This window comes from Mangifera indica, chromosome 4 (assembly GCF_011075055.1).
Source record: "Mangifera indica cultivar Alphonso chromosome 4, CATAS_Mindica_2.1, whole genome shotgun sequence".
NCBI lineage: Eukaryota > Viridiplantae > Streptophyta > Magnoliopsida > Sapindales > Anacardiaceae > Mangifera > Mangifera indica.
The window spans coordinates 17,525,043-17,543,452 of NC_058140.1; the positions used below are offsets into that span (position 1 = coordinate 17,525,043).

General features: G+C 33.9%; 3 protein-coding genes and 1 long non-coding RNA gene across 7 annotated transcripts; 2 read left to right on the top strand and 2 right to left on the bottom strand.

Moving 5' to 3' along the window:
- The first annotated feature begins 1,873 nt into the window (after positions 1-1,873).
- Positions 1,874-7,190, top strand: LOC123214443 (serine/threonine-protein kinase PBL34-like). Of its 3 annotated transcripts, none has more exons than XM_044634209.1 (6): positions 1,874-2,594; positions 4,668-5,005; positions 5,115-5,250; positions 5,849-5,985; positions 6,062-6,185; positions 6,429-7,190. In XM_044634209.1, exons 1-6 carry the CDS (start codon positions 2,387-2,389, stop codon positions 6,941-6,943), a joined length of 1,458 nt encoding a protein of 485 aa, XP_044490144.1. In that variant the 5' UTR covers positions 1,874-2,386; the 3' UTR covers positions 6,944-7,190. The 3 variants fall into 3 exon arrangements, with proteins under 3 accessions (XP_044490144.1, XP_044490145.1, XP_044490146.1); XM_044634210.1 differs by having other exon boundaries at positions 1,877-2,594; positions 4,671-5,005; XM_044634211.1 differs by having other exon boundaries at positions 2,461-2,594; positions 4,652-5,005.
- Positions 7,191-7,324: 134 nt separating this feature from the next.
- On the bottom strand, positions 7,325-8,097 carry LOC123214447. The gene is made up of 2 exons (XR_006501841.1): positions 7,719-8,097; positions 7,325-7,586 (listed from the first exon to the last, which is right to left on the bottom strand). It is a non-coding gene; the product is annotated as an uncharacterized LOC123214447 (long non-coding RNA).
- Positions 8,098-10,868: 2,771 nt separating this feature from the next.
- LOC123214444 (hypersensitive-induced response protein 1) lies at positions 10,869-14,747 on the top strand. Of its 2 annotated transcripts, none has more exons than XM_044634212.1 (6): positions 10,869-11,021; positions 12,191-12,388; positions 12,845-12,965; positions 13,693-13,784; positions 13,876-13,972; positions 14,165-14,747. In XM_044634212.1, the coding sequence occupies exons 2-6, from the start codon at positions 12,200-12,202 to the stop codon at positions 14,527-14,529; spliced, it is 864 nt and encodes a 287-aa protein (XP_044490147.1). In that variant the 5' UTR covers positions 10,869-11,021; positions 12,191-12,199; the 3' UTR covers positions 14,530-14,747. The 2 variants fall into 2 exon arrangements, with proteins under 2 accessions (XP_044490147.1, XP_044490148.1); XM_044634213.1 differs by having other exon boundaries at positions 11,010-11,028.
- A 286-nt stretch (positions 14,748-15,033) lies between these two features.
- LOC123214445 (mitochondrial outer membrane protein porin of 36 kDa-like) lies at positions 15,034-17,571 on the bottom strand. Its single transcript, XM_044634214.1, has 6 exons — positions 17,347-17,571; positions 17,212-17,279; positions 16,944-17,054; positions 16,321-16,407; positions 15,924-16,132; positions 15,034-15,586 (listed from the first exon to the last, which is right to left on the bottom strand). The coding sequence occupies exons 1-6, from the start codon at positions 17,393-17,395 to the stop codon at positions 15,280-15,282; spliced, it is 831 nt and encodes a 276-aa protein (XP_044490149.1). The 5' UTR covers positions 17,396-17,571; the 3' UTR covers positions 15,034-15,279.
- Positions 17,572-18,410: the final 839 nt, after the last annotated feature.

An 18,410-nucleotide genomic window follows, 5' to 3' on the forward strand; every position in this document is an offset into this window, starting at 1 on the left:
ACTTTGAAAACTAACATTTTCACCCCCAAACCTAGGGTTTCTATATTTTTTAAAATACAGTCACCCCCCCATAACTTTCAAAACTAGCATTTCACCCACATTCTTCAACTTCATCTCCCAACGTCGTCTCCGGCATCGCCACCGGCCTTCTCCTTCTCCTGGTGCGACGACAGTGGTGCGACGAAGAGATCTTCATCTCCTCGTCGCACGGTGCGACGAAGAGACGGAGATCTTTTCGTCGCACGATGCGACGAAGAGGTCTCTCTTTGTCACTCCACCTAGACGACGAAGGATGACGAAGGGTCGTCCTTCGTTGTCTTTTGTAGTCGAAGATGGAAGATCGATCGAATGCGTCGGCTATCGGTGGTGGCCGGAGAAGGAAGCAAACCCCAGGGGTGAAATCTAAATTTTTTAAACTTTGAGGATGAGTTAGTTTTAGTTTTTAAAACCTGAAGGGAGAAACGGTAAAATTTTAAAGTTTTAAGATTTTAAATAGCAAATAACGATTTTGCCCTTGTCTCTAACTGAAAAATTGGATGACAGTTTGCTCATGGGTGAGAAAAATAGATTTTCATCTGCCGTAAGTGGCAGTTTCAAAACGCATCAAAAGTTGCGGGTGAAATAGTCCTTCTCCCCTGATGGATATATATCCATCGAGGAGATTCTAGACTTCAGATATTTGAATTCTCCCAAAAAATTATAATTAGGAGTGTTGGGTTGGGCAGTTTATTACTTGCACTGCACAAGTTCCCAAGGCAATGTAGTGGATGATGTTGAGTTATTTCAAGTAAATGCCATGCATTTAACCTGCGAAACTCCACAAACACATGTTCATCTACTTCTCTCCTGAATTAGGTTTGAAATAAAGTTTCAGAATTCAATTAAAAATGATCAAAAAGATCCCCCTTCTCAACTTTAAACACCCATGCCAAATCTTATTTCCCCTTTTCTGGCTATCTTTTATTTTTCGAAATAAAAAATTATGAGTAATATTATACATACCCACTTTAAATATACAAATAAATACATATTTATATATATTATTATATAATTTAATATTATTTTATTTTTAATTTAAAATCATCTAATAATATAATAATACGTATAAATATATATCTATATAATTTTATTAAAAAATTATTTCCTGTAATAAGTGAAAATTACAAATGTTGCTCAAAAACAGTTGGGATGAAAAACAACTCTACCTTAGGTGGCAATGTAATTTTTGGTACAAGCACATTTTAAGTATACTATTTAAAATTTGTAATTTTATAATGAAGCATGAAAACATTTATACTCAAAGATATCATATCCCCCAAGAAGATGAGGTATTCATGAGTATTAAAAAAACAGAGAATCATCTTGAAGATGCCTACAACTAAGTAAGTATATCTTATTAAATTAATTTAGAGGGTATTTAGGTATGTATGTATGATAATATGTATGTATGTATGTATGTATGTATGTATGTTGTATTCTCATACTTGAATGAAAACACTTCTTCGTCTCATCCTGTATGTACACCTTTATTATCTTTTTTTAATTTATTAAACGCATATGTCTGTTGAATTAATAAATTAATTTTAATAATCAAACAGCCCTTCAACTCTATCAATCTATAAATAAATAAATAAATAAATATTCAAAATACCGAGTAGATGCATGCATAGTATAGTTGTAGTAGCATGAGCTCAATATGACGCGCGCGTTGGCGTCCGCCCACCATAGAAATGCACGTCACCATCTAAGTGGGTCCCTTTCCTACCCTCATTTTCCACTCTCATACTCTTCCCGGCCTGTCCCTTCTCTTTCCTTTTCGTCTTTTTCAATGTACAACCCATCACCCTTCCCTACATATCTGTACGGTCAGCTCTTACGGGCACCAAATTCACCTCTCTGCCCGCTTTCTCCGGGCAGCCCATGTTGCTTTTTCCAGTCTTCGGTTCTATTAAAATAAACAAAAAAGAGAATCGATAATATAAAGTTGATGTTTTTTATATTTTTGCCAGTTATTTTGTTTTAAACTGGTGGGCTTATGTTCAAGTATTTTTGAGACAGATTTTTTGTGGCTGTGTAGCAACTCTTTTTGTGGGTTTAACTAAGTGTTCTATTTATTTGTTTTGTTTTGTCAAGTTTGTTAAATTATAGTACTTTAGTTTTGAGTTTGGACAGAAGTCGATCAATCTTTGGTTACTGTTTTATGATCTGGTTCGTGTGATCTACTTCTGCTCTCAACTGGGTTGGGTTGTTTTTGTCTTTTTCTGACCTGGTCTAGGGGTGTCCTTGAAACGAAAAGTTTGTGAAAATTTTTGAAGTCTTTTGGTGGGTGGGAGGAAATAAGTGATTTTGAGGGTTTTGATGAGTTTTGGGTTTGTTGAGGAGTAGAATGGGGTTTGATGGTGCAAATGGGAAGGTGAAGAGTTCTTATTGGGATGTGCGCAAATCAAAGGGAAGGAAGAAGAAGAAGGAGGTTGAAGATGAAGTTGAGGCTGGAGAAGAGACTGGGTGTTGGCTCAAGTTAAGGTTTATTGGAAGCTGCATTTCTTCAAGATCCAAAGTTGATAGCTCTGTTAGTGGCACCAGTACTCATTATGGTAATTCTTCTCTACTTGAACCTTCTATTTTCTATTTCAAGTTTTTCCTGGGAATTTTAGGAGTTGTACTAGCGTTGGCTTTACCTGGAGGGTTTTTCTTTCTTTTTATGCTTATCATTTTTTGTTAGACTCTTTACACACACGCGATTTTGCTTAAATATGTTTTTTTTTTTAACTGTTTGTCAATGGTATGATCTTGATCGATGTGAATTTGTTTCGGGTATTCTGTTAGCATGTTTTCAAGCTGTAAATTGAATAAACGGAACCAAATGCCAGGTGACGTGTGACTGGCAAGGTTAACGTGCGTGGTTTAATAGTTTTAAACTACTTGATGTTTATGAAAACATGAAGATTTTATAGAATTTGAAAGAAAAAAATCCAAGCTGAATTTTACATTTCCTCAATCATTGGACTATTTAGGAATTGCATGGGAGTTTCTTTCAAAAGAGCCATTCCTATCCATGGATGATTCCTGAGTTCGGGAAACCATGTTTTTGGGGTTCCACAGTGGGAGTGGAACATAATTATGTTGGAGTTAAGTGTAGAGTTTCACCTCTATTTCTCTAGTCATATCATTTTCCTTTTTTACCATTTATTGGGTCTTTCTGTTGTGAATCCTGAATCATATCCGTTGGAGTAATAATTGCAAACATCAGTCATTACTAGTTTAGTAATTCAGTTCAGAAGGTAACTCTATCAAAATGACTCAGTCAGTGCTGGAAGAGTTTAACACAAGCGAAAAGGAATATTTGCAGTTGTATTTGCTATTAGGTATCAACCCTATATCGTATGCACCTGGATGGATAATCTACAGGAATGGAAATATCATATTGTCCTTCATTTGGATAAAAAATTAACTGATTACTTCACGCTGATCAGACTTCAGTTTTCAAGAAAATATAATTTGGAATTTGGGGCTCAACCTTTAACCACCACTTTTTGAATGAGTATATTTGGTGTACATGGGCTTATTCTGGACAATAAACGTTGAAGGGTATGACAGTTGACAACTAAGAACTTCTGGCATGTATTTGCTTTCGGTAGTATGTTGGAGTACTGCTGGTGGTAATCCTCGGCTTTGCGATTTAATTAGATACTGTATTTCTAAAGCCATATAACTTGCTAAATGTTGGGCAATAGTTTAGCTTGTATGTCTGAAGTACCTGATTTAGTAGGCTAACTTGTTGGTGTTGACAGCAATGGATATAGTAGCAATAGTGATGCAAGCCTGGTAACTGGTTTTGCATCAAATTTGATGTTACTATTCTGTCAATTATCAGAATATGTTTGCATTCAAGGACAATGTATCTCAAAGGTTTTCTGTTTTATAAATTTCTCAGTCTCTGCATAAATATTTCTGAACTATCTCATGAGCTAAAGTTGACTGAACCTGTAAGTTTTACACTACTCACTTCATTGTGTGCGAGAGATAGTGGGTATCTAATGTGAAAATTCCTAAGGTGGTGAAGGTAGTGTTAACACATTGGATTAGCGAGAATCTGCATCTCAAAATATTAAAATAAGGCAATCGAGTAGTTAATAGATTTGGTTTGGTTCAACATGTGCTTAAGTGAGGCAGTTTTAGAGTGGGGACTGATTATAAGGTGAAGTTTAAATCAAAAAGCAAGAGCATATCATGGGTTGGAGAATTTATGGATTGTTTTACAAAATATGTAACTACAAAAGCGAGTTGTTGTTGATGACTGATTAAAGTTTGAGGAAGAAGCTTTATAGTCTTTTCTTTCACACTAAACATGTATTAATATGTTGTATTATATCCAACTTTTTCCCGTAAATGAAAATATTAGTCATATATTTTTCAATCTCACTCCATTGAAATAGTCATCTTTCTCATATCTAAATTACTTTTAAAACCATATTTTTAGATTTTCATTGATAAATCTGTTTTTAGGAGTCCCACAATGTTGAGTAATTCCAGCTTTTAAGAATGGATCCCAATCCTTTTTTGTTTTTATTTTTGTTATTGAATATTGTAAGAAAATGCATCTGTTGATGTTGCATATGAATATTTATGACTTGCACTCTAAATTATGAAGCCTGTCTGTGGATCAGCAGAAAGTAAATCCACAAATGACACCAGTAGAGACCAACCGACAGTTCCAGTAGTCCCATCTACTACCACCAGTAATGCAGAAAGTAATGCATCCACTTCTAAGCTTGAGGAAGAGCTTAAAGTTGCTTCTAGGCTACGAAAATTCACATTTAATGATCTGAAGCTGGCAACACGAAATTTTAGGCCGGAGAGTCTTCTTGGAGAAGGTGGTTTTGGTTGTGTTTTCAAGGGCTGGATAGAAGAAAATGGAACTGCTCCTGTTAAACCTGGCACAGGGCTTACTGTTGCTGTTAAAACCCTTAACCATGATGGTCTTCAGGGCCATAAAGAATGGCTGGTGTGCAATTTTCCCTAATCTGTTCTATTTACTGCTTCTGGGTTGACAGTGTTTTTTTAATGACTTTATGTTAAGTTGTTGTCTAAATCTTGGCTCATCTATGCTGCAGGCTGAAGTAAATTTTCTTGGTGATCTTGTTCATCCCAACTTGGTTAAATTAATCGGTTATTGCATCGAAGATGATCAAAGGCTGCTAGTATATGAGTTTATGCCTCGAGGAAGCTTGGAGAATCACCTTTTCAGAAGTATGTTGCTTCCTCTTTGTTATTAAGCTTCCCATTTCATCTTTGTGGTTTTGAAATTTGGATTTTAAAGTCTCGCTTAGGCCTCCTGAATTATAGTGGAAAGTGTAGGAGATTCTGTCGAAACTTTTTATCTCTACCATCAATTCAGCTACTTTTCACCCCTTGGATTCGATTTACAAATGTTGCTTCGGTTCTTAGTAGAATGAAAAAGCAATTTCCTGAAAGAAATTACATTCTATCTGCTCTTACTTCTGCTGGAAACTGCGGAAGTGTAAAAGATAACATGTTGCCACAAATCAGGAATAGACCTATGGTTTCCAAGCAGCAGTTCTGTGTGTGCTTCAACAATTTTACTTTCTCATGCTACCAGTTTTGTCTGTCAGGTTTAGAAGTGTGGAATCAATTATCTACTTTTAAATGTGTGACCACTTGAATAACAGTCTCATTTATCATTTCATTTAATGCTAATGCAGTGCTATAGTAAGCTCTCTTCAGTATGGCTAGGACCTGGTTATATATTAGCTGTTTCTGTTTGTTGGTGAGAATTGTCTTCAAAGTACAGTTTTTTTATGTTTACTTTATATTTGGTCATATGCAGGGTCCTTGCCACTTCCATGGTCCATAAGAATGAAAATTGCACTAGGAGCTGCAAAAGGTCTTACATTTCTACACGAAGAAGCTGAAAGGCCGGTGATTTATCGTGATTTCAAGACCTCCAACATCCTATTAGATGCAGTATGTGACAAAACCAATGGCAACACTAAAGTTCTTTCCTATTATCGTTTGTCATTTTAATAATATATTATTTCAGGACTACAATGCCAAACTTTCTGATTTTGGACTTGCGAAAGATGGTCCTGAGGGAGATAAAACCCATGTATCAACCCGTGTGATGGGAACTTACGGCTATGCAGCACCAGAGTATGTAATGACTGGTAGGTGTAATTAAGAGCAAAATCATCTAGTGAATAATCTCCTGCTTTTTTTTTTTTTAATTTCTCAGTGAAAGCTTTCTGCTTTCAAACGCCAGTGTCCTTGATCAAGTCCTGCAGTGAGCAAAAATCCTGCATATCTGAGCTTAGAGAACTTAACCTCTTGATGATTTCTTTGTTAGCATGGTGCACATTTTTAATTCCTTCATTCGGTCTAATTAGACAAAGTACTTGTTTCTATCACAGGACATCTTACATCAAGGAGTGATGTCTACAGTTTCGGTGTGGTTCTACTTGAAATGCTAACTGGCAGGAGATCAATGGACAAGAACCGTCCTAATGGGGAACATAATCTTGTTGAGTGGGCTCGGCCACATCTAGGAGAGCGAAGAAGATTTTACAGATTGATTGACCCTCGTCTTGAAGGTCACTTTTCCATCAAAGGTGCCCAGAAAGCTGCCCAGTTGGCTGCTCATTGCCTTAGTCGGGATCCAAAAGCCAGGCCCCTCATGAGCGAAGTTGTTGAAGCCTTAAAGCCTCTGCCCAATCTCAAGGACATGGCAAGCTCATCATATTATTTCCAGACCATGCAAGCTGAACGAATAATCTCAAGTCCCAATACTAGAAACGGTGTGCGAAGTCAGGCTGGATCACTTTCAAGAAACGGGCAGAGAAGCCTTTCCATACCGAATGGTTCGCATGCTTCTCCATATCACCATCAGTACCCCCATCAATCACCAAAACCCAATGGCAAACCATAGGATTGCGTTCGTTCTCTCTTTCCTGACCCCATTTTCTTCATTTATTTCTTCACACATTGTTGTTGGAGAACCCAGAAAGCAACAGAGAAACATGCTTTATGTTGTGTTTTAGAGTGTCCACCTCTAGGTAGGGAAGAATATCCAGGCAGATAAAGCTTATGGAGCAAAATTTCTGATGCCAACCATATGTTGCTTTAATCTGTTTAAAAATATTAAAGAAATGATTACCTCTCATTCCATCTTTCCATTTTGCACTTTGTTTGATTTCCGCTTGTGAAATTTAAAGCAGTCAAGTCCTTGAAGACCTTGCCTGGTAATATATTAATGGGAAAAATATTCTCTCACGTAGTGCCAAAATTTTTTAACAAAGCAAGGAATCAATTCCACTAAATCAATTTCCCTTTATTATTAGAAGCTGGCGAGTTCATTTACATGCTTAAAGCCTTCAATGTCCTTCTGTTCTACCGTGTTTGTACATTGACATTCCAGAGAACTTTACTTCTTAGAACCTCCAATGAAATGTGCCTGTCCAGAATTATTCCTTTAATCTCGACAAAAATACAAAGATTGAAAGATTGATACCTTGCTAATTGTTGAAATTCAGAATGTAAGGGCTTTTCCCATGTTAAAGATCCCGGAGCACCTGCAAGAGCGGCATGTTTATTCCCATGTTCCACTATATATTTAGAATAAGATACATCTATTTGGAGTTTCGTGGAGGACGGAATCCAAACATCATTTGTGTAGGAAATAAACCAACCCAACAAAAAATTACTTGGAAATCATCGCCATGATTTTGGTGGTAGATGAGTAGGATGAAATCATTGTTGATAGATTGGTGTTCATCTTCTAGCTTTGACTGTCAGGTTGAGAAAATAATAAGCTACTCTGCTCTGAAACTACACTTACATTACATGCTTCTTTCTTTGTCTTCTCCTGCCTCCCGCTGGTCCCTTCTATTATAGTTTTGAGTAAATAACATTTTCCCACCCATTGTGTGGAAAAAAAAAATGGTAAGATTAATTGCAGAAATTCAGGAAAACCATTTCAAAAACGCAGTAAAAGTCCAAGTTGTCCTGGTCAACTCGACTTCGACTTGTTTTGGCCATGGAAGCAACCACTACAACTATTGCTGCCAACTCCATCGCCCTCCTTCCATTGATATTTTTGCCTTTTTATTGTTCTTCCACAACGAGAAAATGACATTGAGACAAAGGATAGGCGGGAAGCACTCGTTCTCCTACATGTCGACGAGGCAGGTGGTGTGGTGTGGCACATATTTTGATCAAATGGCTACAATCATGTCAGGTTTCAATAATTGTCAGTCAACAAACACAATGGGACAGTAACAAAGTGTGAAGCACGCTACAATGGAAAATTCCTTTCCCTTTATCACTTTTCATTATCATTCCCTTTGTACCAATATATTTCGAAAGTAACAATTCCATCCACATCTTTTATCAAATTGTTTTCCCACAACCTCTGAGAGATAGCTTGAGGGATAAAGGAGGAGATCAGAGAATATGAGTTTAAGTATTCTTTAATAACATATTAAGATCAAACTCTTAATTTATCGTAGTTATAAAGTCAATCATTAAACCCAAGATTTATCTTATTTAGTGTAATTGGTTTGGCTTAATATGACGATTTGGCTTGAGTGGAGTTTCTCGTTAAAAAAAAAATTGTTCTCTCACATTATCATGTTATAAAAAGTCTCTAATACCCATACAATGAAGGTTAAAATTTGACTAATAATTTTTTAATTAAAACATAAAAGCTTTTATCCATATATAGGGTTCTAAAAAATAATATAGTCATATAACAGATAGTATACAATTTAGATACACAAATCTGTGTCATTATGTGATTGAGTATTATTTTCTCTTTAATTTAAAATTATTTAATCACATAATATATATTATTTATGTATCTAAATTATAAACAAAAAATATATATGTATAATTTTATTATTGATATAATTACAAATTTATAACTGCCTATAGCGTTAGAATTTGATTTATACTGAATTTTTAAATTTATATTATAAAATTAATTAATAATTAGTAATAAAGATGGGATAAAAGAAAAGGTCATATAAACACCGAAACCCCTTTAACGTCCAAATTATGTCAATGACAGGTAAAAATATAAGGGTGTAATTATCACTTTCTAAAGTTATTGGAGCAAAGGAAAATACATTAAAGAAAGACGAATGTCAATGCATACCACCTCAAGGTTTAGTGAACGTCCTATTTATGCCTAAGAGTTTTGGATAACAACAATTGAGCCCAAATATTTGACAGGCATGAATAGATTTTTAATTGTGGGAGGATATGATGTTGAGGAAAAAGATTAAAAAAAAGCTGTTAGAGTGACTCTTGCATTGAAGTTGTTTGAGGGAAGGCACGAAAATTTTGGATAAGTAAAACAAAACGGTCTTTTAAGTAGTTTTCTGTAAAAGTTTGATTTGGTTAATGTCAGTCAAATATTTGGGTTCCTTTGACTCTCGTTAAACCTTGGGGCCGTTATGGCCGGAATCCCTGGTTGCTTACAACTAACATTCTCGGTAAGTATTCTGTTTTTAAGTCGAACATTTCCATGATGCCATTTTTATTTTTTTTAATGTATCAAGAAAAAGTATTTTTATTTTCATTTTTTCAATAATAAAACTGGGAAAAGGGCAATTTCCCATTCAAGTTTTAATCAAAACTTAAATCACACTTACGACAGATAAAAAATTCAAATATTTATCTATGAGTTAACTGTCGTCTAAATTTTTAGTTAAAGGCAGAGATAAAATCATTATTTTACTTATAAACTCTAAAATTTAAAAAATTTATATTATTTTCCTGGTGGCTTAGGGAATCGACTAACGATCGAAAACAAGCGAAGGTCAAAGATGACGAAGGACGACCCTTCATCTTCTAGATCTTAATGATGAAGCATTATCTAGATCAACAAAAAGAGACAAAGGATGATACTTCGTTGTTCATCTCTTTTTATTGCTCTGGATGATAAAAGGTCGTTCTTCGTCATTGGATCTGAAATATGGGTGAAAAGTATCAGTCATTGGTCGGAATGATAGTCACTGGGGAAAGAAACAAATCTCAGGGGTGAAATTTAAACTTTTCAAATTTTGAAAATAGGTTGAAGTGTTAGTTTTTAAAATTTGAAAGAGAAAATGATATAAATTTCAAGGTTTTATGGTTTATGGATAAAATGATGATTTTACTTTTATCCCTAATTAAAAATTTGGATAATAGTTAATCTATAAGTAAGTGTTTAAATTTTTTATCTACTGTAAAAATGATTTTAAAATTAGACTAAAATTTAGATAAAAATAATTATTTTCTCTAATAAAATTATATTTATTATTATAATATAATTAAATATTATTTATTTTTAATTATTTAATTATATAATTATACCACCTTATTTGTTTACAATTAAATATAAAGATTGTGAAATATTCATTAATGATAAAATCAATGACTTTTTATATATAATAATGACAAGACGTCTTATAATAATGATACTTTAAAATACAATTAAATACTATTAACATCACAATGGTGTGACCAAGTATAAAATTTAAAGCTTTGTTGAAAAATTCAGGAAACTTACAAGCAATAGTCATCTCCATCACATTCAATTGAAAACGCAATTTTCGTTGGACATGGTGTGTGGTTTTTAAAATTCCCAAAAAGAAAGGCCTATCCACTTACCTTGATCCAACTATCTCGAATTTAAATTTAAATAATAATTTTCTTATTTTGAAAAATTAAAAAAATTAAATTAAATATTTAAATAATATATTATTATATAAATTAAATATTATTTTTTAAATTTAAAATTAAGATCAACCGTTCGTGCAGAAAGAATTATCGGAAAATATAAATTAAATTTGTATTAGTAGAGACAACGTTAATTTGTCTAATATTATTCTTTGTCTTTTTCTTTCAAGCGTACACGCTTACGCTGCCACCTACATATATACACGCACGCACGCGCAAATGATGCTTTCTATGTGAGTCTCTCTCTCTCACACCTGTAGGTTCCTGTCACTTCTGCGTTTCTGGTAAGCGGTAACATATTCAATATCACTTAGGGTTTACATTAATGAATTCCGAGTAGAATTTCAGTGTTCTGCCTTTGCATTGTTGTCATAATTTCTCCATTATGATTTGAGATCGTTTCTGGAAGTTTTAGTATTATTTTTGTGTTTATCTTTAATGTAATTTACGTGATTATTTATTGATTTGTGTATGAATTATATGGTTCTTGTTTGATTCTGGGATGATAATAGTTCATACAGAGGTTGAGTGATGAACGTGGTATACATGTCAGTTTTGATTCACTTTGATTTTGTTGATTTTGTAATGTTTTATTATTGTGATTTTTGAATCAGTCACTATGAGCTGTATACAAATCAATTATTGCCTTCTTAAAAAATCTACAATATGAACCTGGCTGACAGTTTCGTGTTGTTTTTGGGTTTTTATATTCTTTAAATGTTATCTATATATATATTGCTTTCATCAAAGTTGATTCAATTGTATTTGCCTGCCATTCTGCAACTTTGTACTGGTCAAAATCAAGATACTTAATGAGATAATACTCTTCTTTTCCATTTGGTTATTCTTTCTGTTTCTGTCCAGTCAACTTTATTTTTTTATTGTAAACCCTGCCAATTGGCACCTTGTTGACGGGATATAGATATTGTCTGGGTACATGCTTATTGGTACTGTGAACTATGAAGGACTCAGCTTTCTAATGACTTATAGTTGTTATAAATTGTTGATTTCATAGTTAGGTGTGCTCTGGTATGTTGTTATAGCAATAAAAAAAAATCTGAATACAACTGCTACATTGTCAACCATTATATGGCTAGGCTGCTTTGTGGGTAGTTGCTTTGTAAATTAATTATACTTCTGAGGTAGGTTCAACTTGTACAAGCCCTTTTATATGTGTCATTGACTATCTAATATAATATGTTAGTTTTACCTTTTTTTGGCTAGTGGTAAGCTGTTCATTGCTTTTTGGTCACTACACTCTTTATGCTTTTCGTTCAACTTGTGGTATAAAAGTTTGATTTGAGTTTTGAAGGTGCATATTCGACATATAATTGCTAATGACTGGCCTTCCAGGAGAGCTCTTTATCTAGTCTTACAGGGACTATATTCAATAAGTTTTTATAACCAGGAATTGGTTAAAGATTATTGATTTTTGTATTTGTTTCTTAATTAGAATCAAGAAATGGGACAAGCTTTGGGTTGTATTAAAGTGGAACAGTCCACTGTTTCCATCAAAGAAACTTTTGGGAAGTTTGATGATGTGCTTGAACCTGGTTGTCACTGTCTGCCTTGGTGTTTGGGGAGCCAGGTTGCTGGTCACCTCTCTTTACGTGTACAACAGCTGGATGTTCGATGTGAAACAAAAACCAAGGTTTGATGCACAATCAAATACATCCTGACAAGAATATTTAAGTTTTATTCACTAATTTGTTCTAGTTTCTAAGTTTTCCATTGTTAATTTTGATATTCTATGCTTAGCTACTTTGAAATTTGGAAGGAATACAATTATTGCTTGAGCCATATTATAGTAGTATGACATAGGATTTCAGTTTCAATTGCATTGATAATTTATATAAAACTTGAATGATTTTGAATAAAATGAGGGCAATAGCATGCAAGATAAGCTTTTCCCTAGTAGAAATTACATCATTTAAAAGAAGTCTTGTGAAGTTGAATTGTTATGAATGTTTTGTTAGAGCGTATTTGAAAGCCAAAGTTACTGCATCATATTTGTTTGTCCATAGTACAACTGATCATTAATTTTGTAGCCATTTATATGCTTCAAGGTGGAATTATAACCAGGTGGAGGTATTTGTCATTTTTTCAGGACAACGTGTTTGTTAATGTGGTTGCATCCATTCAGTACAGAGCCTTGGCTGATAAGGCTTCTGATGCTTTCTACAAGCTCAGCAATACCAGATCACAGATACAAGCCTATGTCTTCGATGGTATGAATATTTGTCATGGTCCATATCCAATTCTTTTTATTGCTTTAACTTTTTCTTTGGATAACTTTTGCTTTATCTAGCTTCAGTTGTGCCATGGATTATTGAGGTATAATTTGTATTCTCTTCCTGCACTGAATTTGCACACAAACTTTGAGTACTTTGCTCTTCTTTTTTAATCATGCTGTTACTTTTTTTTTGTTTTTTTGAAGCAATTTGAATTATTCAGTTCTGCATTAATTTGTGTTAATATTTTAAATTTTGATATGGAAACTCTTATTATAATATGTAATATTTATTTTGTGTAGCATACTATGCTACCGTGGGAATTAATTTTGGAACAATTTTGAGAGAACTCCATTTTTCATCCCTCTCATTCTATATAGATCCTGTGTTTTGCTTGGTCTAGTGCTGATATATTTACTGAAGCTTAAGAGGATTCTTTAGATTGGATAGATATTCATAACTAATATAGTGATGTACTATTGTCTATTTCCGTTGATTCCATCTCGTTGATTTTTTGTAGTTATTGGAGAACCATTTACTTTTGGTCTTAATTCTTTTAGTGGAGAATTGAATTTGAACAATGAACAATGTTTCTGGAAATTTGAAAATGATTCATTGCTTGGCTATGCTTGTTTTAACTTTGAACTTATGCTAGAAACAGCTGTTTGATGTGTTTTTGGAGCATAATATGTAGGAGAAACTAACTTCCGCGTTTCTACTGCAGTTATTCGGGCAAGTGTTCCAAAGCTGGACCTGGATTCAACCTTTGAACAGAAAAATGAAATAGCAAAAGCTGTGGAAAATGAACTAGAGAAGGTACCTTTTGTTGTTGATATAGTTTTAGGATTCACCAAATCACACTAACTTAAACAATGAAAATGTATTTTAATTCTGTATGTATATGTAGGCCATGTCACATTATGGATATGAGATAGTTCAAACTCTTATTGTGGACATTGAACCTGATGAGCACGTAAAGAGAGCAATGAATGAAATCAATGCAGGTATGACTTAGATCTCTTTGGGAATTGTAATATATGTTAATATTTTTTCATGGATTTTTTTAGATATCAATTTCTTGGCTCAATTCACTTTGCAGAGATTTTTAGAGTGAGGATAATTTTGACCAATTTTCTATTGCAAGCCTTGTGGGAGAAATGGGAAAAATGTTTGACATATTTTTTTGTGATTGATAGCTGCCAGGTTGAGGGTGGCTGCAAACGAGAAAGCTGAAGCAGAGAAAATACTGCAAATCAAGCGTGCTGAGGGAGATGCAGAATCAAAGTATTTGGCTGGGCTTGGTATTGCTCGTCAGCGGCAGGCAATTGTTGATGGGCTGAGGGACAGTGTGCTAGCCTTTTCTGTGAATGTACCGGGAACAACATCGAAGGATGTGATGGACATGGTTCTAGTCACTCAATATTTTGACACCATGAAGGAAATTGGCGCATCCTCAAAGTCAAACTCTGTTTTCATCCCACATGGACCTGGTGCTGTGAGAGACATTACATCACAGATAAGAGAAGGTCTCCTTCAAGCCAAAGCTACGAGTGGTGCATAGCTTTCCAAATTGGAAATGCCCGTATTCTGAGTTAATGATGTGTAATTTGGTTGAATTTGTGTAGGATTTTATTATATTTAGTTGTATATTGTGATGTAAGTAAGGAACCGTATAGGATTAAATATGGTGTGATGGTGTCTTCAATTTGGGTTTTTAGAATGTTAAATGACAAATTAAAGTGTGGTGTTATGGAGCATAAATTTCGATGATTGAGATGATTCTTCATTGCCGGAATTACTGTTGGGTTATGACCATGGCACCCCTGCAATTTAAAAGTCTTAACAATTATTCTTGTTAGTTCAAGGTATCAATAAATCTTTGTCTTTATATAATGATAAATAATATATTATTATATAATTAAATATTATTTTAAACTTAATTTACAATTGTTTAATTATATAATAATATATTATTATTACTTGATTTTATATATAATTTTATTAAAAAAAATTATGAAAATGAATTGAAATGTATCCTTGGAGATGATATGGTGCAGGCCGGACCTGAAGCTCAAGCAAATTCCATATGAAATATACGGCTCAAAGCAAGTACACCCACCATTAAAGGTGGGATTAACCGAGACAAATAAAATTGATAATGTTGGCTCAATACTCCAGCAGCCGGTATTATTTTACAACCCACAGGCCACATCTGTGAAAGCCAATATGCATGTCCACGACAAACAATTAGGATTTTACGTCTTTCCACCTAACATTATTGTTTTCCAGGTATCAAGAATGGTTATCTAGTCTATGGTTTGAGTGCCAAGGCCAGTCCAATCTTGGCGCTCTTTTCAATCGCTCTGGTGTCAACCTCTCCTGATATAGTAAACAGAGATTTTGGGCGCCACTCGTGCTGGATCAGGGCGCTTGCTCTGCCATAGCTGTTTACACGGGCCTTCACTGAGGTCAAAGGGTCAAGTGAATGCTGAGTACCGATTGTCAAAGTGTTTTCATTGCTTGAAAAGCTATGGGTCAGCTCCGCACCAACTGCTGTATTTGTCAATGGGCTCACAAGGTGATAGTAGGAAGCGTTAAGAGTATCACCTTTGTCATTCCTGTACTCGGTTAATCAAAATCAACTCATCGAAAACACAGAATGAAGATATCATACGGTGAACAAGTAGCAGATGGCGATAAATTTTAAAATAAATAAGATTTTAACCGAAACATAAGTATGTATTACCCAAAATAATTCTTTCTATAGGTCTAACTCGTTGTATGATCCAATACAACAGGAAGTTATTTTGAGGCACAAAAACTGATAGAATTTGGCTCTCATAAGTTAAACAATTTAAAACAATTGATTTCCATCTGTACCATTTAAGAGTTAATATGACTAAAAACATGCCAAAATATGGAAAAGAATTGTTTTATGTAGAAAGAAATACTCACAATGTCAAGGAAGCAAGAAGGTCAGTATTGGTATAACTCAACCCTGCATTGCACTTGGTAAAGTTTCCACTGGCTGTGTCAAATGCAAGATCAGTTCCAAGGGAGAGAGAATTGTTTCCAATCACACCAGAGAAGTTGACAATGGGACTGGCAGTCAATCCAATGCCAGTGCTTATTCCGGCATACTCATGCTGGTATTGGAGTTCAACCTGTGCCTCCACAATAACCACGAATCAGATCATCAAACAACAATGAACAACTATCTCATTGAGCCCATTGATGTGCATTAAAAGTCACATGAATGAAGCACTGTGAGTTAGTCGCACATAGAACCGAATCTTCAAAGACAAAAGTCGGAAAACAAACATAATTGACAAAGTAAGTAGGCATCTCTGACCTTGCCAGATCTCTGATCAGGAATCCTAAAACTAAAGATTGACTTGAGTCCAGGTGCAGGTTCATCGACAGTAATGGTTGTGAAAAGCTACAGACAAACATAACAAATCTAAGTGTCATATCATTAGGAACTGATACCCATTGCATATTGAAATTAAGATATAACCCATATAGAAATGTATAAAATGCCAGGCGAGAAAATCTTTCAGAAAAGAGAGAAACAAGCGATCAGAAGTTTCCTCCTTATAGTCAAACATAATACATTACTGGTAGCAATCTGAAGAACTATTTGATAAGTGAGGAAAATCTCATGAGCTTCCATAAGCTAAAAAACAAATAAGAAAACAAACAAGTCATGAATTCATCAAAATCACATCGGGATACAACTGTATAAGTCTATTGACCAAGTAAAAAATTCAAACCCAACAAGAAAAGTTACCCCGTTTTTCTTCCTTGCACACAGAAATTCATACATAAAACCATCCACAATACAAATTACTTCAATTTCCGGATACAAGAACTACTTAAGATGCTTAAACTGCTGACAGATATAAAATGCTGCGGAGTTGCAAGAAACAGATTAAGAACAGTCAATTGATAGTGCAATGTCAATGAAAGACTTACATTTGAGTTGGTGTCCACTTTGATATCAGTGGTAATATTCTTGTTCTTCAGCTGAGAGCTGACGTCAGCCAAAAACAACTCACCTTTCTTAATCCCACTTGAAGTTATCGCCTGTACGGCGTTACAAACACATATCATTATTTCAAATCACCTCAACCCATTAAATAGATTCATAATATCATTTTGATTTCATCTCTTTCCTTCCCCATTTTCTCGCTAAACAAAGGGAAAAATAGCTAAAAATTATATTTAAAAAAAAAAAACTTACGGCTCCAGTGGAAGTGTACGTAGTGACAGTGAATTTGTGGTCGCTTTGATAATCCTTGTAGAGAAGATCTACAAAAATAAATAAAAAACCTATTAAATGTGAATAAAATTTTTTTTAAGTGAAATATTCGGTTACCTCGGGCTTTCTTGCCAATGTCAGAGTAGAGACCAGGGCCTTTCCCCATGATTTTCCCGAGAAAATGGAAAAGAAAAACGAGAGGAAAATAGGAATAAAGTTAATGAATTATAGTGGCTTAGTTTGAATATAGCATATAACGAAATGAAAACCCTAATAGTATGTTGTTGTTTGGTTGTTTACGGAGAGGAGTGATGTGGACAGTTGGATTATATGCGTGGGAGATGTAGAGTTTTTTGAGCCGTTGATTTATAATAAGAAGAGAGAGAGCTTAGGTGGTTGTGTGAGTGGGCGTATTGGAGAATATTCTTCGAGTTGCGGTTCGCTCTCTGAAACGTGTCGTTTTGTAGTCAAACCGGCGACGCCCGTATGTTTTGTATACAAAATTGGCACCTTTCTAACTTATTTTTCTATCTTGTAAAACATACGTATATGGGTTTGTAGATACAAATTCGATTCAAATAAAAAAATAATTTAATTTAAATTTATAATTCAATTTAATTATTAAAATATATTAATTAGATTCATAATAAAAATTTATAATTTATTAATAAAATAATATTATTTTACTTAATAATAAATAAAATATTTTATAAATAAGTCATAAATTTAAATTATAAATTTAAGTTTGGATTACAAATCAAAACATTTTCATATTACATTTTGTAAATAAGTGATAATTCAAACTTATTTATTTTATTACTTTTAGACGAAAATACCCTTTGATAAGGTCAAAACATTTTGATCAACAATTTGCATTTGATAGACTTTGCCATCATTTTGCAGAGAGCATTGGTAATGGCTGATGACAAGTTTACACAGTATTAATGTAATTTATTTACTAGTCTTTGATGCCTACTATTCAAATTCAAAAAAGAAAACAGATTATAGACCATATTAACCCTTATGAGTTTTTTGTTGTGTCAATTTCATAGTACTTATGCTTAATAATAAACCTGGTTAGACTATAATAAATAAATTCATAATTATTATATTAAATAAATTAATATTTAATAAATATAATAACAGCCTAAATCCAGATATTTTTTAAAATTATAATATTT